This window comes from Poecilia mexicana, unplaced genomic scaffold (assembly GCF_051168715.1).
Source record: "Poecilia mexicana isolate PSO_F unplaced genomic scaffold, ASM5116871v1 scaffold_7, whole genome shotgun sequence".
In the NCBI taxonomy this organism is placed as follows: Eukaryota; Metazoa; Chordata; class Actinopteri; order Cyprinodontiformes; family Poeciliidae; genus Poecilia; species Poecilia mexicana.
Window position 1 is genome coordinate 22,242,157 of NW_028263376.1, and position 25,004 is coordinate 22,267,160.

The 25,004-nt window shown below is 41.7% G+C and overlaps 1 protein-coding gene across 4 annotated transcripts in view; it reads right to left on the reverse strand.

Annotated features, from left to right (window-relative positions):
• plxnd1 (plexin D1) overlaps positions 1 to 24,544 on the reverse strand; it is a 99,440-nt gene extending 74,896 nt beyond the window's left edge. For 3 of the 4 annotated variants that reach the window (XM_088007256.1, XM_088007254.1, XM_088007253.1), the window contains exons 1-5: positions 23,180 to 24,544; positions 20,755 to 20,931; positions 12,516 to 12,647; positions 10,854 to 10,954; positions 2,295 to 2,424 (exon numbers count right to left, since the gene is read on the reverse strand). In XM_088007256.1, coding sequence (XP_087863382.1) covers positions 2,295 to 2,424; positions 10,854 to 10,954; positions 12,516 to 12,647; positions 20,755 to 20,931; positions 23,180 to 24,391 — 1,752 coding nt within the window. In that variant the 5' untranslated portion in view covers positions 24,392 to 24,544. The remainder of the gene's footprint in view (positions 1 to 2,294; positions 2,425 to 10,853; positions 10,955 to 12,515; positions 12,648 to 20,754; positions 20,932 to 23,179) is intronic. The other variant, XM_088007255.1, reaches the window with a different exon arrangement.
• Between the last annotated feature and the right edge of the window lie 460 nt (positions 24,545 to 25,004).

Here is a 25,004-nt window from a genome sequence, read left to right on the forward strand (position 1 = left end):
TTTAGGCAGACATGTGAAGACATTATTGTTTAGTAATCAATGCATGGATGAGCTTCTCAAGATGACACTAGTTCTTTAATCCTAGAAATGGTCTTCAACTAATAGAAGGCCAACTTTGCAATTGTTCGTATGCGTCTCTGAAGGTTCAGGTCTACAACTACACCCAGATTTTGAGCCTGATCACAAGTTTCTAGCTGTAGTAATTTTTTATGGTTCCTTTGTAGGTCCAAAGATAAAACACCAAATACTTTTGCACCAGTCTGGACAAAAATGTTTTGTGATAAGATGATATGATAAGACCTTGGTCATAATGACAAGAAGAATGTTTGGAGGAGTCGAGATGCAGCTTTGAAGAGTAAGAATGTTCTTACTCTTCACTGTCAGGCATGTTGGTGGCTGTGTCATCCTGAGGGGTTACATCGTACAAAGTGGGTGGAATAACATTCACTTCAGCCCTTTGACAATTTGTGTCCAAAGCGGACAAAGTGTCTGCCATATCAAGCCCTATTGGAAATTTAAGGATTAGACTTAAAAGGATAGCTTTTGCTTAGAAACCAACTAAATTACATAAACTCTAGAAGAGTGGTCAAACACCCAGCCAGAACTATGCAAGAGGGTTGTTCATGAATATAACAAACATGTGGTTGGGGTATAGTTTGCTTACCAACATTAGCCAGATTGCATGTATAATTTTGACCCTGAGAAATTTAGAGAAAAATTAACATTATAATCAATCTTGTGCATCCAAATCTTCTTTATTAAATTATCGAACATGTTTGCTGTATAGTCATTAAACCGTGAAAAGAAAAAGCATCATTAAAACCCCCACATATACTACGACATTTTTGATGAGTTTAGAGTATATATTAATTTCTTCCTGTAACTCTATGTTCCCAACGGAGCACTTGGCTTTTAAACGGCAGGGTCTTTTTCAATTATCAGGCTCCTCTCCTGTGGAACCAGATGCCTGTGTTTGTTTATGAGGCAGACCCCCTGTTTACTTTTAAGATTAGGCATAAAACTGTCCTTTTTTGATAGAGATGATGGTTTATCTTGATCTATCTCTGTAGTTATGGTCTTCAGCTGCTTTTTCTACCCTTAGACAGACTTTATCCCAGTGGCTCTTTGCATGTCTTTATCCCATTCAGTTTCAAGTCCCAGCTGAACGAGGCAGGTGGCTGTTTAGACTAAACCTGGTTCTGATAGAAGTTTCATCCACGTCAGGTAAAACCTCTGCTCTATTTGAAGAAAAGTAACTCCGTGGCTGCCACCACCATGTTTTACAGTAGGTGTGACCTCCTTTAATGATGCACAGATCTTTTTTTTTAACAACAAACATACCTGGTTTAATCAGACCACGGCATATTCTCATCCTGGGTTTAGTGCAGTGGTCTTAAACCATCGTCTTTCAGAATCAGTGTCCTTTAACTTTTAGATGTGTCCCTTGTCCTACACACTTGAATTAAATCGCTAACTGCCTCCGTGGCATGCAGTCAGGCTCTACAGACCTCTGCTAATGAGCTAATATTGGCGCCAGGTGGGCTGAAGCTGAGAGAGACATTTAAAAGTTATCGGACACCAGTCCTTGATGACTGCAGTTTGAGACCACTGGTTCAATGGTTTCATGAGGGGGAAAAGCTTTTGTCTAGAAACCCGACATCTCAGTCCAGATTTATTGGACGTATCAGGATAGCTGCACTTCATTTTGGGTCAGACTACTTACAATCCAAACCACCTTAAATTGTTAGATGTTACAAAACAATGTTAGGGAAGTGCAAAATTTCAGTACTGCACGCAATCCTCATTTCAGGGTTGCATCTTTAATCACTCAGTGAGTGAAAGACCTGAGAGGGGAAAACAGATATTTTAATTCACATTTGGCTTGTTAGTTTAGCAGCTGTGTGCCACTTATTTCCGCACAAAGAGCTCCCATGTGATTCAGTGCGGCAAAGTGCATTTAAACTGAGGTGCTATCAGAGCGGTGACCATGAACAAAGGCAGTACTGCTGTAAATCAGAAAGCTAAACAAGCAGATGAATGTCAGCTTTACTAAAAAGGAGAAGGTGGCATTAAAAGGAGGGGGGGGTGGGGTTACAGCATCAAACAGCAGAGGTCCGATTGTATCAGCCGAGTTATAATAATAGGGCGGCCAACGACAGAGGTGGTGTCAGATTATAAATGTGTGTGGGAAAAATCTGCTTTAAATACAGTGACCCCATTACTGCCATTCCTTGCAGCTTATGACAAGGTGATGGCAATAGCAGGGGGGGAGAGAGAGAGAGAGATAACAGTACCTCGATTTTTGCAGAGATGCTGATCTCTGGGGGGGTCAGGGTGATGGAGGGACACTGCTTGGGGCCTTCACCCAGCGTGATCCAGGAGCGAGGCAGCAACCCTCGGGCACACTCGTTCTGGATGGTGCATCTAGATAGAAAGTGGCAAAATATGATTCGCATGCATATTGCCTTATCACATCACATCTCACTACGAATTGGAAAGGTTTTCCCACTTACCGAGCTTCATCACATTTTGTCACAGTGCAAACACAAACCTCAATGTTATCGTAATAGGATTTCTTTCTGATACAGTCCAATACATTCTGCAGCACAGTCACAAAGTTTTAGGAAAACGATGTTTGGTGTGCTACAGTTTTGTGAACAGTTTTGCATTTGTATTCTTCAAAGCTGACTCAGTATTTGTAGATCTGTGGTTTTCCTTTGGGGCCTCTAACAGCTTTGCACATCTGGAGGCTGAAACTTGTATCTATTCTTCTTTGCGAGATAACTCATCCTCAGTTAGATTGAGATCTGTGACCAGAGATTTTCAAGTCCTGTCACAGACTCTCATTTGGACTTTGATCTAATTTTCACTGAACAACTGTAGTGCATTCTAACAAATCCTGAATAAGATTTAATTGAATTATAGATCTGGTTGAATCATTCGGGCTGTTGTCTTGGTGGAAATAAGTCCACAACCCCAAACTGAAGTCTTACAGTCTTTAGCATGTTGTCTCTGAGGAATTAACTTCATTTAACCTTCCCTCAACTACAACCAGCTGCTCCGCCTCCAAAGCATGATGCTGACACCAACAATTGTTACTGTTCAAATGTTGGGTTCAAGGTAACTTGCAGTATTAGTTTTCCATAACACACAATGTTTAGACTTTTGGCCAAAGAGTTACATTTTAGTCTGTACCGACCACCATGCATGTCTTAGGACTTAAAAGAATGAGTGTTTAAAAGCATCATGCTGACAAGATAACACTGTGATTTGAATTGGTTGTGCTGGTACAGAGACACATCTAAAACATGCAGGACGGGGGGGGGGGGCTGAGGACTGATCTCTATGAGGGATCCGAAGCTCGTGATAATCTTTTGCAATCTTAAACCTGACTTTAAACATCTTCACACCCTTCTCCCTGACCCGTCTACAAAGTTCCTTGGTCTTCATGATGCTATTTGTCCACTAATGTTGTCATAGTGCCAGTTATTTTAGGTTTGTCTATCAGTTAAATAACTACACTCTCCGGTTTTAGCATCACAAAGTGTGAAAAAGTTTAAGGCGTTTGATTAATTCTGCAAAGCACTGCGACAACATGGCCACATAGGCTTTAAGCTCCACCTTGCTTAGAAAACTCTCTCGGTCCCATTTGACGCTATGATCACATATAATAACCGCTTGTCATCGCTGCATCTTGTAATTGAGAGCTGTGCATGTGTGAACGCAGAGCTTTAAGGTCAACATTTCATCCTTTGCGAGGAAAGCACGAACTTTTCAGTTTCCATTTCATTCCAGAACTTGTCAAAGTCTCACCGTTGGGTTTCACGGTCTGCTTCCCGCAGATTTATGAGGTGCTCTGGTCTCCTAATGTCACATTCAGACCTCGGCTGTCAGTTTGCCTGGCTCGGCACAGGAGACCACTTGACTCTAGGTCACACGCATTGCTATGGTAACCCATCCGGCAGGCGCCAAGATCAGGAACCAGTCGCAGATATCAGAATAACAAAAACTACCAGACTGGGACTTAATCTGCATGAAGCAACAGTGCATCCATGAATCTGCATGTTTGTTTCAAGGACACATTTAAAGCTGCTCGGCTGTAAAATAATGAATTCCTGGTACAGGAAAGATTGTGAAAGGCCATTCGACAAGCAACATGGGCTCACACTTTGACTTGTGTTTCACTAATGAACTTCAATGTTGGCACAGAGTTCAGTTCATCTGTAGCTCTGACTGAAAGGACAAAGTGACCTTTCAGTCAGAGCTACAGAAGAATCAAAAGAGGGGCCCATTTAGTGTCCTCCTCACATGTCCCATTATGAGCTTGGCACATCCCACTTTCCTTTCACACTTTTGTGGTTGTTTTAAAGTAAAGTGTGTGGCCATGTGCCTGCAAGTGTGAGGATTTGTGTTTGAGGAAAGTAGACATCCAAAATCTCAGTCCCACTGGCACTTAGGGACCTGGAGGGTCTGTGAGGTCAGCTACTGAGCTAAAAATAAAAATGATGGCTCTGGAAGCAATGTGGAAAAAAAAGAAAAGAAACCCAGACACAAACAAACTCAAACTCTGAACGCATTCTCAACGGTCCCAACTGAAGGGGATTTTGTTCACCCTCACAATGCACACAGGATGATAATTACCACTCGCTTTGGAATTTAGCAAAGCTGCAAAGACGATGACTACATTTAAGAGGGCAGACATCAGTGAGAGGACAAAAAATATTTTGATAACTCCAAAACTGATTGGCGCAGTCTTGGACTTTAGCAATAAATCAGCCATATTATCTTACAACAACTTAACTGAAATCATGTTTATGTGAGCTGTGCCAAAGCTTAGCCTTCATGCTTATTAAAGGCCTAGCTGCACAAAGGTAGGAATACAAGCAATTGCAATATTATTTTAGTATATTATAATGATTATATTGGTTGAAATTACTTTTAACTTGTTTAATTTACCCACATCATGATGTTTTAAATACCTACCATGACTTAACCCCCGCATAGGCATCAAAGGCCATCTAACTGTCTAAAGCTATTACTGATGCATCATATGGGAATGCATGGCAATACAAACATTATCCTTAACCAAATATTACATCCGAGCTGTCCTTTAAAAATCAGGATATTGTGCAAATTGATGTTAAATTAGACACTGCATATAATGCAGTTTTATGAAAAGCATTGTATTTTCTCTTATCTTGAGCGACATGCCTGCTTATGGGATAGATTACTATAAAGTCAGCAGTGAATGCAGCAGCCCATTCTCACCATGGTCAGGATGCTGTGATGACACCAAGGCAGTCTTCCTTGGCCAAACAGTCAAAAGTGCATATATTTTATTAATGAAAAACAACTGATGAGTAGAGAAGAGAAAAAAGGCTTTTTGGCCTTCACTGCTCATCCTTTGAATTTCTATCCCCCCACCCATCTTTATATTCAATAAAAATTTCAACTCCGAAAAGGAGTTTTCTCAATCCATCCCAAGATTAACTTGATCCCTATCTTGTCTAAAAAAAAAAAAAAAGTCTTACTCTTACAAGATATATTTCTTCCATATGTCAGTATGTAACTCAAAGTATTTAGGTCGCTGGATATGATGAAGGCGACTTGATGTAGTTCCAACCAAGCACCAGAAAGGGAATGAAAGTGTTTTGATTCTGGAATATTTGTTAGCACCACATGGGCTGATCGTAGTATTTCTGAAAATGCTGGTCTTCAGTGAGATTTTCATGCAGAATCATCTCTTTGCTTTGCAGAGAATGGATGAAAAAAAAAAAACAGGCCAAACTATCCAGTGAGAGGCAGTTGCGGCAAAAATTATGGCTCTGTGATGTCAGAGGTCATGGTCAGACTGGTTCAACACGATAGAAAGGCAACCGCAGCTCAAATGACCACTCCTAAAAACCAAGCTATGCTGAATACCATCACTGACCTTGCAAAACTGAGACATTTTGAAATTTGGTGTAAGAAACTAAAGAGCAGAGATCCAAATGTATTACCATTAAGAAGAAAATGTATCATTAGATGCTGTTTACAAGATCATCCTCTATGAAAAAAACTTTTACCACCTGTGTCTTTAATATCCCCTTTCTGAAAAATGCCCGCACTCACTAGCCTGCTAGTTGATCAAGATATGTGAACTCTTGCTGACTGGTCCCCTGCAGGAATCCCACAAATGTGCTACATTATGATATACTGCAGCTAAGTACGGGAGGGGGGAAAAGCTGTGAAAGTATGGTTATTTTCCTCCTTCCAGTCTAAAGAGACGGGCTTTAAATCGCAGCGCCTTCCAGGGGTTGGGTACATTCAGTTCAAATCAAACAGAGAGGCAGACTACCATGCTTGCTCCTACTTACACCTACTGCTAATTTAGAATCAGCAATAAAACTGAATGTGACTGTTTTTGGAAGTGGAAAGAAGCCATAAAAAACCCACAACGGCTCAGGCAGAACATGCAAACTCCACTCAGAAAGTCCCTAGGCCAACCGTCAGTTTTCTCACTGTGACAGCGCTAACCACTGTGACAGCGTCCCTTGCTTTCAGCCCGGAAGAATATATTTAGTTCATGCAGTAATGTCTAGATTTTATCTTTTAAGTGCTGAATGCGTCCTAATTGGACGAAACTGAAGCAAGCATCCAGGAAATTTTATTTTACATCTCAAAAGGAAAGGAGCATCAACAAACAGCAAGAAAAAAAAAGAAAAGAAACTCTCTCATTTCATTATCTTGAATTCATTCGTAAAATCTTGCTAATTCAAACAGCAATTTGCTCTAACGCTGCACTGTGGAGGAATTAAGTCAAATTATTTCACTTTCCTCTGAAGCACAAATACAGACAGCGATGAATTTACACAATCTCCGCGCCACTTTAAAAGATGTTCAAAACAACTCCTCGAAACAACAACAGTCATCTTACCCTTCAAATCTAACCAGCTTCCCTGCCTCTGCAGTAGTAGCCTCCCCACAGCACGGTACTACCACCACCATGTTTCACAGCAGGGTTGGCGTGGTACATGTAGGTTACAGTTACACGAGCCGGCTGCCTGGAAACTGCCGTTATTTTCGGTTGCTGATTGGCGAAAAGCTCCACATTTAGACAGCACCACATTTAGATGGCACCACCAGGACACCTTGAGTCAGTTGCAGTTGTCATTCCAGGCCACTATATGGCACTGTGATTCTAACATGTCATCAAACGCGCACGTGCTTTTGACCCTTAGCTTCCACCTCATTTACAAAACACTAATCCATCTTCATCTCCCATTAGCCAAATGTTCATGTAACGTGTAATATTCCTTATCAGAAGTTGTGTTAAATTGGACAGATTAAGTAACACAACATAGCTCAATGCTAACATTATTGTTATCTGCCTGTGCACGCATAGATTGAACCCTACAGCTGTGTTTTCTGTGCATGTGCGCTTTCATGCTTGAGGAGTTCTTCAGACCTCTGCGGAGGTGTCGCACAGAAAAGTGTCACTCTAAGATCTGGTTTCGAAAAGTGTCGGTGTGAGAGACTGCGATCATCGGCGACAGGTTAACGAGGCAAACCTGTTGCGGCTTTACTGAAGAGTGGTGTAAACGGGGCAGCAGTTACTTTTTTACCACTGGTAGGATTCCCTCAGCATGATGCCAACACTACTATGCTTCACGGTGCAAGAAGGTCAAGAAGTTCATTGTTCGATTCATCTGACTAGGCAAATTGCTTCCACCATCTTCTTGTTTCTTGTAATTTGCACGCCACAAACTTCAAATCTTACAGCATTATTTAAACAATAGCTTTCTCCAAGCCACACTTCCATAAAGGCCAGATTTGTGAAGTGCACTACTAATAGCTGTCCTACTGTTAGGAGAGGAAAACAACAAACTCACTCATAGTGTTTTTTTTTTCTTTCCTAAAATGTATTCACACCTTGCCTGCTAATTCAAACAGCAATTTTCTCAAACATTGCACTGTGAAGAAATTAATTCAAAGCACTTCACTTTCTTTTGAAACACTAATACGCACAGCGATGAAAATACAGTTCTGACATGCAAACACTCGTCCTCTCCCTCTCCACGCTCTGCCAGACTTTAAAAGCTTTTTCAAAAAAGCTCCTTTAAAATAAACAGAGTCAACATTTTCAGCTAAAATATGACCTGTGAAAACTCATCACCCCCCAGAGTGTCTGAAGAGGTGGGAAGCCGGTGAAGCTGTTAAACAGCAGCAGAACATATGAGCTTCTGAAGTGCTCACGCCAACACAAACCAACGCAGACACACACGCACGCACGCACACATACACTGAGAGATAAGAACATGCAGATAAGCATGATAATTTGTGAATAGCAACGATGGCATGTCATGCATAATTTGATTCAAATAAAGATATTTAAGTGCTTTCTCGTGACATGTGGCAGATTAAACCAGCACCGGCATGAAAGCAGTGATCAAGGACTGGGTTTTATCTCCGCCAGAGAAACCGGCTCTCTTTTTCTGACAACAGCGTCACCTCACACAAGCGAACAGACGTGTTTTCGTGCTCCCTCCACATTGCGGATGTGCCGAGAGACGTCAGAGCCGTGCATATAATCAAGCTGGCCCCCAAAGGGACAGTGGCGGCTTCACAGATTGCGAAATCTAGTAGTTTGGCTTTTCCTCCTCTGCTCCCAGTGTCTGCCGTTGTATCAGACAGTGAGGTGATGAAGGACATCATCCACCCCCACGCCACATCCCCCAGGCCTCGAAACCACAAAGCCAGCCCAGCGGCTGGCGGGCCTGGCCAAACAGTGCATCAAACACACAAACACTCATGACATCAGCTCCCTGGCCTCTGAGAGCCAGAGAGAGACGCGCACTCACGCTGACACTTGCACGCAGGCTTACACACTTTGACATTTCCTTGTAAAAAGAACCAGTGTGCTCGCTCCCTCCCACTACCATCATCACAATCAACGCTCCTTTGTAGAGGGATAGGAAAGGGGACAGGGGCACAGGGGGAGGAGAAGACGAGAAGTAGGGAGACAGGGTGGCAGGCAGAGAGATAGACGGCTAAAATTCTCAAAGCTACTGGAGAATAGAAGGGCGAGGAATGAAAAAAAAAAAAAATAGAAAGCGGAGGACAGGGAGGGTCGCTAGAGTAAAAAATGCAGTGAAGTGAGAAAGAAAGCGGAAAAAAAACAACAGATAGATAAATAGGGAGAGGAGGCAGGGAGATAACAATGAGCAATGCCGGGTTTTAGATGACTGAAGCCCTGGGCAAGTCCCTACTTCTGCTCACCACATCCCGTCTCATCTTTTCTTTTGTGGTTTTAATATTCTAGTGTAGGTCCTGATACTTTTTCAAAGTCTGTGTGTTGTTATTAATGTGCGTATGGTCTGAGTAGCTCATAAGTCTCCACATCAAGAGTGACACCACATTCAGACGAAGCTCTTTTCATATTTTTCCCCCAATTTTTAAAGATGAACAAAACACCTAGAAAGGAAATGTCAATGTTCTGGTGAAATGAGTCAACAAGTAGCTCACAGCATCAGTTTCATGTTCATTGTCAAGTGTCTGGCATTCCAAGATGAGTAAGTCTTCATCAGTGCAGATAAAGTGTTTTCATATGAGATTGATTGAGAGCATTTTGTTTTGTATATCATCCCAAAAGCTGTGCTGCCCAGGATGTTAGGCCATATCGCTCATATCAAAAACCACCACTGACAACGAGACAGTGAGACAGGCTGATCACATTCACACAGACACACTTCGTTTTAACCCTTCCAGCTCTTAACGACCTCTAGCAGCCCTAGGACCTCTAGAGCTGCAGCACAGCTTGTCACTAAATTTACTATCTGGACTGATCTGCTTTAATCACTGGCAACTAACCAGAACACGGACCCACATAAACACAGCTCGACGGCACTCATATTCTGACATGGGTCCAGAAAGCCCATCCAGACTCAGTCACATTAATCACTGTGTACTTCCACCAGCTCACAGCTCCACTTCAGCCAAGTCACTCCTCGTCAGGCACTCCCACCCTCAGACCGCCCCAGAGCCAGGGGAACACTCCAAACAATAATGTTGCTCCCAAGTCTGAGGCTCAGCTCAGTGGAAAGCAAATCAATAGTGATCCAAGGACAGTTTTTCAAACCCAAAACACGCTCTGCTAGTGCCAAGGCGACACTTTCAAAGCGAGAGTGACAAATCCCGAAAACAGGAAAAGAGTCAGTGTTTTTTTTTTTACTGTGCCTCAAGTATCAAAGCGGCAAACAGAAGCGATTTCATCAAACTATCAGTCTTCGCTTTTATTGCTTCCAAAGGACTGCTAAGTCAGATCACTCTGTAGCACAGCATCACAGCAGCAGTCAAGCTTCTGCTTTTAACTAAAAAGACGAAGTGAACCTTTCCACACTTCATCCTTTCTGATTATGTCATCAACCACATGGCATGACCTTGGCACTATATCACACGGTAATATGATTCAATTATGTTTACCAGAAGAAAATCAAGGAAAACAGAATACAATAAAGGTTGTTTTCACACCTGACAGTCCGGTGGGCTCGGTTCGATAAGGGGCCAAATTTGTTACATTTTCAGCTGCGTCAAACACACCAAACCGCTGGAGAAACCTGTTCACCCCCTCTAGGTTTTCAGGCAGACCAGAGTTCACTTTTCTCTGGTCTGCAGAGAAAAGCAGACCAGACTGAAGCGAAGACTGATAGTTTTGATGAGTGTCAGAGTTTTATTGTGATTTCGATCCTCCCCAAATGAACCGGACGGTGTAGGCACACAAACTAAGAGTTTGATCAAAGTGAACTAAGCAGGGCTGGTGTGAATGCAACCTGAAAGAAAGATATTTCAAAACCACAAAAGGTTGTCATTCTCACCTGTTCTCCAAAGTGCACCAACCACAGTAGGCGTCTTTAGCCCCCAAGCAGTCAGTGCAGCTCTTCCACTGGTCACATTCTGCTACTTTTACTCTCAGCATCTGTACACACCAGCAACAGCAATTAAAAAAAAAAAAAAAAAAAAAGAGAGAGAGAGAGAGAGAGAGAGAGAGAGAGAGAGAGATTTACGGTTTTAACAAACTTGCTGGTTTGGTAGAAGACAAATAAATAACAGCAATTTATTCTGTGACAGCTCTGAACATCAGTTAATATGTCACTGAACATATACACTCCACAACATCTGCTGGCTACAGCTTGTCAGAAGTCGGGATTTGCTTCTTTTTCTCTGTTGCCTAATCTTTGTAATTAGGTCATCTGTGGGATTTGGACTGCTGGGCGGACATAACAAGCAATTTAATGATGTGGTCTGGCCTCAGAGAAAATAGTAATTTCTAGCATTCCCAATGGATAATGCAATAAATGAACTTAAAAATAGTCCATAAATTGGTCAGCAGAAATTTCCAGATTCAGTTATTCTAGGAAAATAGGTAGTGACAGAGCATTATTTTTGCTGTTATAAATATACGTTTCTTCATTTTACAAAGCAGATTCTGTGGGTAGTAGATTATGTATTGTTTTTGACAAGGAGCATGAAAAAGGGATTTTGTAGTTATTATTATTACCATCATTAATATGACCCGGAAGGGTTGACAAAATGCAGAATCCACAACAAAACAAAAGCTACAACAGAAGCTATGCTAGCATGTTTAGCAAAACTTTCATTTTAGCATAACTTCAGCTTGTGATTTTGTTGATGCATTTTTTAAATTTTTTTTTACATTTCTGGGTCACTGTACATATACCATTGTTGTTATCCCTGGTTTCAATGTCAAAATTGGTGAAATTACAATGAAATGAAAAAAAAAAAAAAAAACATAACATCACACTACCAATGATTGGGGAGTTTTTGCTGACTGAGAAGCTCTGGAGATATATATATATATATATATATATATATATATATATATATATATATATATATATATATATATATATATATATATATATATATATATATATATAATTTTGTACCTGTTTTTTCTACAATGCTTTCTGTCTAGAACACGTGTGCACGGCAGGTTGCAAAGAACAATGTATTTGTGTCATATTTCCAAACTTTGAGGTCAATCTATTCAATTTTCAGTCAAATGTTACAGATTTCAACATGACATTCAAGAGGCTATGGATCGTGCTGTATGTTGCTAACGAGATCTTTTGCAACAACTTCCCATAAAATGTGTGAAAACAACTTCAGCTCCTCAGTGTGCATATTAAAATGCGTCTGCAACAGGAAGCAATGTGATTTAATCTCTTCACAGAAAGAAATCAGGTACACCGACGCTATGTGACATGAATGCTGTAGGTGCAACCGCATAGAGCCTTAAGTGCAGCAGTTGTGAAACCAGCTGGGAGCTTTGAACTCTGAAGGAGCTCAGAGCGCCACAACAAATCTAACCGTGTTCTGCTAAATGGAAGCAATGAGCCTGGATTTTAGCAGATGTGTTCTGAAAGTGGTTCTTGTGGTTCCTCTGTCTGTGACATCTGTGCAGATTAGCAGTAAACATCTACCGCCTGAAACCTTGTCTGTGCTCGGGTGCTTACGTGGTGAGAGGTCATGACATAAAGAAAATTGCCGTCGTTGGGGTCGAAAGTCATGATGTGGTGGACCGCTTCGCCAGCTGGCAGCTTCATGTTCCTCTGGCTGGCCAAGGTCATGTTAGGGAAGAGGGTCAGCTGCCAAGATAGAGTGAGAGTAGAAATCAGTGTGAATTAAGATCAAACGTACCAGAGAACCTCAGTCTGGCACCACTAGCTTTATCTAAGCACCACATGGTTTACAAGACAACATGAATTGCATTTGCTTTCTGCTGATTGAACAAATTCAGGCTTTCTGACATTTGTCTATACACGCTTGGTGACTCCCGACAGAAACTTGCACATAATGATCTCTGCTGGGAGGCTGCTTCCACCTACAACAATGTTTGCGAGGTTTCGTCAGCCTGCCGATAGGCTTGCTCCTTCCCATGTCGGGGAAAGGTGTCATCGGAGGCTCCAGGAGCTGCTTGTTGAAATATTAATGAATCGTTTGCCGAGAACAATGCTGTATTTGGCAAAAGTTTTTTAGAGCACTTTCAATTTCTCTATTTTTTTTACTTCCGAGAGTCACAATCAGTTTTCATCAGTGATTCCCTTGACTTTTTGAAGGTCCTTTAAAGTTTCTGTGTGGATTATGGCTGCTGTTTTACTCCTTTTCCTCAAAAGGTGGAAAGTTGACAAGCGAAGCGGAGGACAAAAGAAGTGTCTTAAAACTTAAAAACTATCTGAAGGAGAACTGAGAGTCAAAGAAAAACTCTATCAGAGAACTGATTTCATACATGAAGCTCAATCAGCCTTCACATGACCACATCCTATGTTCAAGAGGTTTTGCTAAATTTAATGCAAAGTCAGCAATTTGATGCCAATAGCTCAGCATGGGGTGAAATGGAAATGTTTGGGTACAAATAGGTGAAATGACAAATTGACAGAGTCCCTCCTAAATCATCCAACTTAACAGTAGAAACTTCAACTCAGCAAGTTAAAAGCTTTCATGTCTGACAGCAACTGCGAGTATCGGCAAGTCTTAAGAAACAAACAAACAAAAAAAAATCCTTAAAATAATTTTAGTTCATTACTTAATTTCCTGAATATGTTTTTTTCTTGTTTCATCCGCTCAAAAACATTTTAGGAGATTCTCTGCTCAAGCAAATGTGCCTAATCTTGCTCTGCCGAGCTGTGATTTATCTACAGACTGGCCATCTTACAGCTCAAGATAATAAAATGGTGAAATATTAACACGTACGCACAAACATATGCACACACAGACACACTCACACATAGAGAGCTCTGTAGGAAAAACAAACAGCGCTGAGTGAGACTTCCTGTCACGCTAACAGAGAAAGCCCTTATTTCTGTAATTCACTGGGTTTCTCTTCAGTGGAGACATCCTGCCATTCTAGGGAACTGGCACACTGACTGACACTTTTATTGACAATCATGGGCACTGTCGCCTCTCCATCTGCGGGACATGCACAGGGCCTTAGAATAGCATTCACACTTTTAGAACTTTTTCCAGGATTTTTTTTTTTTTTTGTCAGTAATTTATTTTACTGGGATTTTATGTGATAGACCGACACAAAGCAGCGCTTGTAGTTTGAAGTGGAAGGCAATAATGGATCATTTTCTAGATTTTCACACATGAAACTCTAAAAAGGGTTGGTGTGCATCCACACTCAGCCTTCCTTTTGCTTTAGTTTGAGGCATGTCTCTCCCAGCGTCAAAAGGAGCTCTTGTAACAGCAAGTTGTTTCTCCACTGTTAGCGCACTGAGCAGCGGATATACAAATGTGATTGACAGCACTAAGACCTTCTTCCTGGCCTTTTGGTTTCTGACTGGGAGATGTGCATTTCTGCAGATTACAGTAGTCGCTCAGGAAGGAGGTGGAGGAGCATGATAGTTTTCACAAATTATCTGTCTCATGTTATCGAGTCACAACACAGTGACAGTTTCAACAAATGTTTTCGAACGTTAACTACTGCAGCTTTAACACAGATTGTAAATTCTTCCAGGTTCGTCTTGTAATTATCCGTTCATTCACTCCAGTTGTGGACATGATGCTGCCACCAGTATTTTTCACAGTGAGAATGGTATGTCTATGGTGACGCGCAGTGTTAGGTCCTCCACATAACCTTTTACTTCATCAGAGCACCTTCTTCCACATGCTTCATGTTGAAGGGTTTATTTGAATATCTAAATTTTAGACAGGACTGCTTACAGCTTTCTTTCAGCAGAGGCCTTTTTTTTACCACTAAAATGATATTAGACTTATGCTCTATCCTGTTAAGAGATTCTTCCATCTGAGCTGTGAATCTTTGCTGCTCCTGCACATCTACCATGGACCATTTCACTGCTTCTCTGTCACTTTAGGTCATGGGGTCAACAACCTTTGCACCCAAACAATTTTTTTTTTCTCCTTAAAATGTATTTAGAGGCAGAAATGCTGGTTATTGTGTAAGAGAAGCTTGAAATAGCTTGTTTTTACAATATCTACAATACTATATTTGTTTAGATTTTCAAATTAAAGCACAATTTTTATGTTGTTGTTCATTAAACCTTTACACAAAAGAGAATGGATATCTATTCTTTGGCATAACATTGCGTATTTTTAGAAAACGATGCCAAAAACACTTCAGTTTGCAACCAAAACACAAACAAATTACAAAACAAAAATATTCTTTACACTAAAACTTCAAAGGACGGCATTTGGTTACGTGGCTTTACATTTTAAAGCACTGATCAATTCCTCATTTTATCTTATCACAGTGGAGGATCTGAAGAGACATTTTCGACCCACAAGATGGAGATTCCTGTTTAGGTGTCATGTCTTGACAGGTTTGCTGCTGTACTATACTCTTTTTATTTTCAAAACTTCGAGGTCTTTACAGAACACTTGCATTGTTTTCTATTAAAAAAGAACAAGCAGCTAAACTTTGCTAACTATTTACATGACATTTGAAGAAACGTGTTTGAAATGGATTTAGAGTAAAGGTTGTGGATACAAACGAGCCCCTCACTTTACAGATGTTCACATTCTTTTATCATTTTCTTTCCACTTCATTTGAATAATAAAAAAAAATTAAATTTCTGGCGGTAACATGTCAAAATGGGACAATGTCCAAGAAAGGAGAATATTTCTGCATTGAACTGCGCAAGAAAAACAAACGTCACCACCTACTGAGCCAGGCCGGGTAATTTTAAACCGAAGCAGACAGAAGCTTAGTAAAGCCGGATGAAAGACATTGTCTCAGGCTCCAAATATTGCTGTCATTTTTAAACGCCACCCACCACTTCTATAAGCAACACACAGTGGGGATAGTGAGCAGCTGTATTGTGTCTTCAGCCTGCACCCCAGTGACTGCGAACACACGCAGAGAGTGACACAGCGAGGAGCCTGCAAACAGCGGCCCACACACCTGGAAAGGGTAAAGAATAGGAGGTGAGCTGTGGCACAAAGCGCCACCCGGTCAGCCAGCAAAACACCTGCTGCACTGGCAGGTCGCTCTGACTCCATTCTCTATCTATCTTCATGCAGATCAAAGGCTCTATTCAACCAAGGAACGCTCAGCTGCTGTGCACTCATTCTCTCCTGTCCTCTCTCTGTGTGAGCATGTTTTGGATGTGTACAACCAGGAGAATAAAGATCGATAGAGGTGAGCCAGCAAGAGAAATGTAGTTGATACCAGATACTAACATACACTGCATAAAAGGTCACATTAGTTTTCTGTAACCATTATTTAGTTTTAAATCAAAATAAACAACTTCCAATTTATGTATTTTTCTTCTATTTTCTAAATGCCAGAACAGTTTATTTTATTTTTATTTTATTTATTTTTTTTGTGGATGACATTTAAAGCATCGCCTCAAAATACAATGAGGAAATAAAACTTTTATTTAATAAATTTTAAATTTTAAATTTTAATAAATTTTTGTTATTTTTATAACAAAACCAAAAGACCTTAAATAGATGCTGGCTGAAACCAGTCAGTTATCATTCACAGTTCTGAATGCAGTTGGGCTAAAACACTAATCTACTGTAAAAGAAACATCAAAAGCAAGACTACAATTTGGAAACACACTCAAGGCGAAGGCCTTAACTTTTTTTGGACATGTTTTGGTGTCTGTTCAGCCGTAATGATCATTTTTTACATTTTGTGGAAAAAGGTGGGAAGCTAGCAAACCTGAGAACCATCACTATGTGATGTACAATGTAGACAATATCATGTCGGGAGTGTTTTACTGCAGGAGGGACTGGTGCACTGTTCAAGAAGATGGCATCACGAGGAAAGAACTGGAGAGGAGTTGACATATTAGAGCAAAGTCTCAAGGTTTCAATCAGGAAGTTAAAGCTTGGGTGCAAATGATCCAAAACATACCACCATTTAGGTACAATGAAGCATATGGATAACAAAGTCATTTTTGGAGCAAACGTCACAAAACTTTAAAGTCAGTAAAGGCAGTCTACAAACCTGACTCGGTTACACCAGTTCTGTCAGGAGGAATGGGACAAAAGGTCCTGCAAACTATTGTCTGGCGCTTGTAGACAATAGTATGTCTATAAGCTTATTTTTCAAAACTTATTTTCAAAAATCCCTCCCTTATTATTCTGGAGCAACCAGAATAATAGCAAACAGAAAGGGCTTTGTTTATCCAAACTGACTTAAAACAAGAAATGTTTAGTGTGATTAAATCTTTTTGCACCCTTTATTTCAATATCTGTAGATAAAGTTTGTTTTCACAGTGAATCAAAGGTTGTTGTTTTTTTCTACATTTGAGGCTGAGGTGAAATAAAAATGGAATCACGTGGGGGGGGGGACAGTGGAGCGATGAAGTGAGAGATTGAGGGAGCAAATTTGGATGAGAGAGAGAGAGAGAGAGAGAGCGATAGAGGCGGAAACTGCCAGACGCAGGAAAATGGAAGTCAGTCGTAATGGGGAGGGAGAGACTTCATTAAAAAAATGCATGTAATTACAAATTACTTCAGTGAGGGCTCTCTCAAAGACAGTAAAGGAGGTCTAACTTAATCTGAACCACTGCTCCCCTGTGTTTAGTCTGAGCCAAACTCACAGTCAGAATCACATTACACACACTAACAGCACCATTAACCTCTGTAACAGCTCTATCCTCAGGGCACACACACGCATGCACAATCATCACCACACACATGCACGCTAATACGCACGCAAACAATCAGAGCCACATACAGCTAAAAAGCACAAAGCAAGTTGTTGCTGCAAGGTCACCGAAGCACCACACTCTGGATTTAACAAGGTTGACGCACACATGCATAATCTCAGGGTTTGTATCCATCTAAGTAAACACATGGAATCACTAAACCTTCTCGCAATGGCCTGCAGACAAAGTCAAACACCTAAAAAACACAGTCGAACCTGTAATCAGGCAAACAGACTCACACAAATACACACTCAGTGCTGTTTACACCACTCCGACCAATGTGGTGCATCTGGTTTACGGCAAAAAGCCTCCGAAAAAAAAAAAAAAAAAAAAAAAACAATTACGGCAAGCTCAGTTGGGGCCAAACAATGAGCTTCCCCCAACCCCCACTGGCTCCCAGCAGTATGGTTTTAATGCTGTAAAAGGCACAGAGCTCATGCAAAGCAAGCCTTCAGAGTCGGCTTGCGTTGTTTCCACAGGCATCTGAAGACAGCAGATTGTTGCGCTCGCTGGGATCTCAGTCAGGGGCGACTGGGAATGTGACTGAGACAGGAATTAAGGAATGCTGCTAATTAGACACGAGCTGGATGGTCGGTGGATGTGTAAAAGCGGAGGTCGCGGGCCAACACATGGCAGAGCTGAGTCACGAGTCCTCACTGAGTCTCGTTAAAGAGCTTCTCTCAGACAATAACCAGGTCTGAGGAACATTAGAGCGCATGATTAGGGCTGCTTAGGGATGACCTGACGATGACTGAAGCGGAGAAGACCTAGTGGGGGGATGGAGTGATGACAGAGCTGAGAAGATACAGGATGAAAGCAGATAGTCCTGCTTGTTCTCTGAGTGTTTTCTCACACACCTTCAGCTTTATCGACAGCTGCGGCAGCCACATCAGAGCATCCGTGCGTGTCTCCTGATCCAACAGTTTTTCCAAGCTTCAGGGCTCAATCAAATTAAAAACTTGAGCTCCTTTCAGAGAGGCCATTTTATACAGCAATAACTCTATGACCTGAGGAGTTAGTGCTTTTAGTCTGGTTTTTTTTTTACCCATTGCTCATCATTCTTTACCAAACATTTGTAAGGATTAAGGCATCCTAATATTTTTTTTGTACTGGTGTAAGGAGAGGCTAGCGTATTTTACTGGGATTTAGATGAACATGAATTCATTCATAGTTGCAAAGCAAAACCAGATGTATATAATAGTAAAGTTTTTCTTTAAATGAAAGTGTGAACAACTAAGGTGTGTATTTGTGTTCACCCTCACCAAGTCTATGTTTCTGTCCAGGTCTGTCTCTAAAGGCTTTCAACATCTATTCCCACCAGTTCTACTTTACAAAATAGCTCAAACTCAATCAGAGAGGAGGCTCTGAAGATCAATTTTTAAGTCTCGCAACAGATTCTTAATTGGGTTAAAGTAAGGACTTTGACTAGGCCTTTCTAATACACAAATATGCTTCAATCTGAAACACCCTTTGCATGTGTGGTTGTTTGTTTAGTTTCTGATCTTACTGGAAGATGAACCTCCACCCTAGAATACCCCAGCCTTTATAAGCTCCATGGATGTCTTTTCTTCAGATATGACAAAGAAGCCTTTAAGATGAAAGGTGAAACACCTTCTAGAACAAAGAGAAGAAATTTGTATTGTTTTGCAGCATTATTAAAGGGTATATTTATTTTTCACCAACGGACATTTGGAATTATGCTACATTTAAGTCGTCTCGCTGTTCAGAGCTGGGAGCTGGAAATGATGTTGCCCCAGGATGAGAGCGTCCCGGTTACAAGTCAGAAAGCACCAGGATTTCCTATTTGTTTTGCAGCTAACTAGGAAAACAAGACAAAAACAATATATTTCTCTTTCTGTTTTATGTGTTGAAACACAAAGGGAACGGATATTTTACAACAACATGTGTGCCACTGGTTTAATGGGCTACATGCCGTCAGAGGTGCATAGTTTTCGGTTTATACTGGCAACATTCATTACATTTTGTATGCCTGCAGCCATATTGAAACTCAAGGTTGCTCCGCGAGCTCTGATGTTCCCGGCCTGAGTTCCAGCATCAGCAGGCTGTTTTGTTTTGTTTTTCTGACCGGGAACCCAGAAAATCCAACTTTTCAGTATTACAGCTCTACAATATGTCAAATCAAAGCTGTCATCACAATTTCCATGTGTGCAAATGACTATTTTAGTGTAATATTTAGCATGCTGCATTTTAAAGGGGGGTTATTAAGTAAAACTGACTCTTTTCAAACTTTATGTCATATTATGGCGTTATTACGTTATCGAACACATACCAGGAATGTTGCTTTGATTCTTTCATGCACTTTTGAGTAATTCTTGCATTTTTAGCAGCCATTTGGGATGCCTAAATGCCTGCTCTCATAAAGTAACGCCTATTTCCATTAAGCTAGTTCTCGGCACTGCAGTCTCCAGCCGAGCCCTCACCTCAGAGAGCTTCTCTACCCTGCGACTGACTAGCAGCAGCCCCAGTAATTAGTTACTTGATTGTGTTGTAAAATGGCACTATGTGCATGGAAAACACGTAATGTCTCCCCTTTAAGAACCAAGCATTCAAGGCCTGTATACCAGGAATACATTCGGCCTTTTGGAAGAATTTTCCTGGCACACGATGTTCATGATGATCATAATTTTTTTACCAGCTTTGATGCAAAAATTAATACGGTTGGGAGAAGAGATAGTGATGAAGGGGGAAAAAAATGAAAGATGGGTTAATAACAATCAATATTGTTGCAATATTCAGCAGTACTATCCCAGTTCTATATATTCCAGATATCATTCAGCCTTATTTGGTATTATATGTTTGTCCTTGGCTAACAAGCATAAAAAAATAATGCAGTAGCATTTAAAACTATTTACACCACAAATGCATTTATAATTAGTAGTGATGTGTGTTCTATTAGAACTGACTTGTATCTGTTTGCTGAATGTCCAATTTTTCAGCTTAACCCCTACCTAAAATAAGTTCTTCAGGATAATATCAGGAGGGGGGTCTAACCCTTAGATATGCATTCAATGGAAGTTTCATTCACCCGTAATGCTGCGACAGTGGGCCTCACCTTATGAAGACGGCCGTTACTGGTTCCCAGAAATACCACAGTGTGGTTGTGCACATTATCCACTGAGACCGAACTGAGGGCTGAGTTTCCAAAAAGAGGAATGGCCCTAAGAGGCCTCCGTAGAGCCAGAGGGTGCTGCAGGTGGGCGGCGCCGCAGTCCAGCTGCTCAGGCTGCAACTGGAAGGGAAGATGAAATGAAAAAGAGATCAATCCTCATCAGTTTTTCACACAGATTAGAAGACAGGACAGCAGAGCGCACAACAGGAGCACGGCGTGATTAATGTCTGGTGGAAAGCAAGTGGTGTGTGATAGGAGCTATCACTCTGGTGCTGCTCGTTCTTCTAAATTACTTTGTGGGCATGTCAGTGAATACTTGAAAAGGGATTACAATGCTCTTCAACACTCATAAGACTTTGCTTTTGTCAAATCCTCGGTAAGCAGTGATAAAACATTAGCGCCACGCTCGGATGAGCACCAGGATCTACTGGGAATTTGCTGAATATTTTAGAACATGCTCAGCCAAAAAGGAAAACGAAAAGAAAAGAAAGAAGTAAAAAGAAAAGGGAGGGAAAGAATTAAGAACAGTGGATATTTGTAGCGTTGTTTCCCACGGGCCCCTTCTGCTCACAGCCTCATCGCTCTTATCATAAATTGTGTCTGACTTTCCCTCAGCGCTGGCCTTCAAACTGTCAACTACAAAAAGGATCACGTGTCCGCAGCCAATAAATGTAAAACCAAAGGGACTAACTTTTTTCTATGAGAAGTATTTTTATGACATCAAAAGCGGAAAAACAAATCTGGACTAAATTGCTTTTGAACAAGAAGTTGTCTATATTGCAAAGGCCTGAGGACCAAGAAGGATGTTAGATCCATTCAGAAAACGGGTCATGGATGGAGTGGCCCCAGGGCCCACAGACAATAAGGCGGTGCCGTGGAGCAGGGCAGCTCCCTGGTCGCGCCACAGCAGCATCCTTTGACCTTAACTGTGGCAGTATGAACCACAACAACAGAAATCTGGAATTTCATCACATTCCCGATTCACTTTGCCTCCATTGTGTGACGGCATCCGAACAGAGGGTAAATATAGTTTCCAGCATTGACGTTTCCTTAAGGGCAGATATTTAGCCTGGTATGTGAGTGGAAATACAAGATAATGTCTGACCACGGGACAGCAACAAAGCGGCTATTTGTACTCGACCACTGCAACCAAATCTGTGGCTGAGCTATAGTTAGCGGCAAAAACTCACAAGTATAAACTGCAGCAGGAAAAAAAAAAAAAAAAAACAACATAGTAAGCTGTTAACCCTTTCTGCGCTTCAGATTTGATAAGACAGAGAAGAGCAGAGCTGTTAGATGTGAGGGGAGTCTGAACATTCCCACAACCTTTCAAGTGGCTCTAAAGATCTTTTCATCTCTAATGACCTTTATTTCTTACATAGGAGATCCTCTCTCTGAGCCAGGAGCCTCAGGGCTCAGGAGGTTAACTTTCTGTGTGAGATACAGTAGTCATGTTTGCACCCTGAGGAACTATAGGGCCCTATGTTTCATAAGTAAGCAAATTCTGTTTCTATGTTTACAGCATAGCAATAAAACAAAATGTGTGGATTAGATATCCAAGCATATAGGAAATTGCAGGAGTCGAACTGGAGACAACTGCTTTGAGGACTGGAGACTCTGAATATGGCACATTGGCATTCTGAACATTTTATTTTTATTTTTACAACTAAAAATCTAAAAAGTGTGGTGTGTACCTGTAGTCATATGTCTGGGTTAGTATTTTATAGAGCAATATTTTGTACAGTTACAACTCCAAGCTTTTATTTAGCACATAAAGAGAAGTCAGTTTTTACCAGTACTTGTTTGGAAAAAACAGCTGGAGCTCTTTCAGACTATGTTAATTAAATCTAATTAAGACAACCGTTAATTAGATTTAAGTCTGGACTATGTTTTGTTGGAAGGCCAACCTCCAAACTTCTCTTATGTCATTTGCGGATCCTAACAGGATTTCTTCTGGGATTTCCCTGTGTGTAACTTTATCTGACTTCCCTGTCCCCACATCATGCTGCTGACATCACAATCTTTCATCTAAAGCATGATTTGTTCATGATGAGATGCTGTGTTTTCTGCAGCACAAAACAATTTGGCTGTTACATTAGATTATATAATCGAGTGGAAATATTTGACTTCTGAAGCCAGTTGGTTGGGTGGAATTGTATTTATGGGTATCTCAGTAAAGGAAACTATAACTGTACACCACACTTTTCAGATTTCTAACTTAAAAAGCTATACTCCAACCAATGTGGCGTATGTGGTTTTCTTTACATTGTGTTATTGTGTTTCTTAAAATCCAAATAAATGAAGTTCCAAAAAGTTCAAGGGTGTAAACAATGTTTGCAAACTGTTTATTTTCATAAGTGAAGCTTACCACTATATTTCCCTTCTGGATGCAGACGGCCCCGGAGCCTTGGATCACGCTGTCCAGCACCTGAACATCGCTGCTGGGGGAGTTGGAGCAGTTCGAGCGGCCCTGTCGGATCTCCGCCTCGATGTCTCCAAACTTGAAAGCGCACAGCGCAGAGTTTCTGTCCGCCTTGGAGAACACTCCAAACAGATAGGGCTCCGGGCCCCCACCGCTCCCTCCGTGGACCTCCGCGGGGTACACGGACAGCAGGCGGTTGTAAATGTTCCCGTTAGCTCCACACTGCAGGGGCATCTGAATGTAGGACTCGGTGAGCTTCTTACTCTCCGATCCGGTGGACTTTCGGGGGATGTCGCTGTCCAGACATATCCGAGCCAGGATGCTGTTCGGCTGGCTCTCCTTGTGGCCCATTTTGGCGTCGTTGTTAAAGGCGATGTAGGAGTAAGTTTTCTGGATGAAGGCGTGAACGAAGTTGAGCTTGTTTTTGGTTTTGACCTCTTGTTTGATTTTGAACACATTATCCTCAGAGGGGTTGATGTCATAGGTGAACAGCCTGGATAGATCCTTGACGTTCAGGGAGCGGATTGCGATCTCCGGCGTGTTCTCAAAGCGCAGGTCCTCCTTACTGTGGTTCTTTGGGAAGAACTGAGTCCCAGCTCCTGTGTATGTGGCCCCGACTAAAAGCCGGGTGTTCCCCCCGTGGCTCTTGAAGATGAGCCCCACTGTGGACGCGTTCGGGTGATTCGCAGCGATGTTGAGCATGCTGGGGAAGACCGTCTTTTCGCCCTGAGGTGGGAACTCCACCGCTATCTCTGAAATATTTCCCATCCTCCGCAGCTCGCAGAAGCCTTGGTACACAGATCCACACATCACCACGACCCCCTGCTCCCGGTCGAGCTTCAGGAGCTTGTTGTAGTTGTCAGTGAGGGATTTGGGATGCTCGCACGGAGCCTGGGGCAGCTGTGGCGCATGGCACAACAGGTTGTCCTCCACCGGCCCCGTCCTCTTCTCCACCTCCACGGTCAGGGTCCCGTTGAGCTGGTACACAGTGTTGACAGTGGCCAGGTAGACCCTCCTGGACACCGGATCCACCACGAAGTTATTGGTGAGGTTTGGAGACGCGAACGCCTGCTGGATGTGCAGCGCGCTGGCGCTCCTGCGCGTCTCCAAAGCCAGGACGCCGAGGAGCAGGACGGCTATCTCCATCGAAGGAGGCATTCTTCCTTCTGACCGGCTTCCGCGTGTTCTGTGCCGAGGGGTGCATTGAGCAAGGACAAAAATGTATGTTTGTTCCGACGGCGACAATCCGAGAGGAAAGGCTGTTTCCTGCTCAACGGCCGAGCCCAGAATGACGCGATAAACGAGTCGTGTTTCCTTTTTCAGGCTGCCTCCTCTGCCTCTGTCCCCCTCTGCCCGCCGAGCAGCTCAGCAGAGACACATTAGAGTAGTCTAGTTACACATTTTTTTTCTTTAAATAAAACTACTTAAGTATATATTTTTTTTGTGATGCGCAATTTACAGACATTCTCTGAAAACAAAACTTGTTTGCAGTCACGTTTCTCTGCAATATTGATTAATAACGAAAGCAATAATAATACATTCCTAATATAATAAAACTTGCTCTTTCACAGAAGCAGGGGTGTCATCTCATTAACCGTGATGAATGGTGCTGCCTCCCTGATATGACATATATTGTCCTTTGAGAGCACTCTGTCTGCCTGATTGATCTTTGCTCTCATATTTTCGATTTTATTATCAAAACATCAACTCAGGCGCAACAGCTGCTAAAAAAAATCGCTTATTTCAACTTTTACAGTCACTTTTTAAAGTT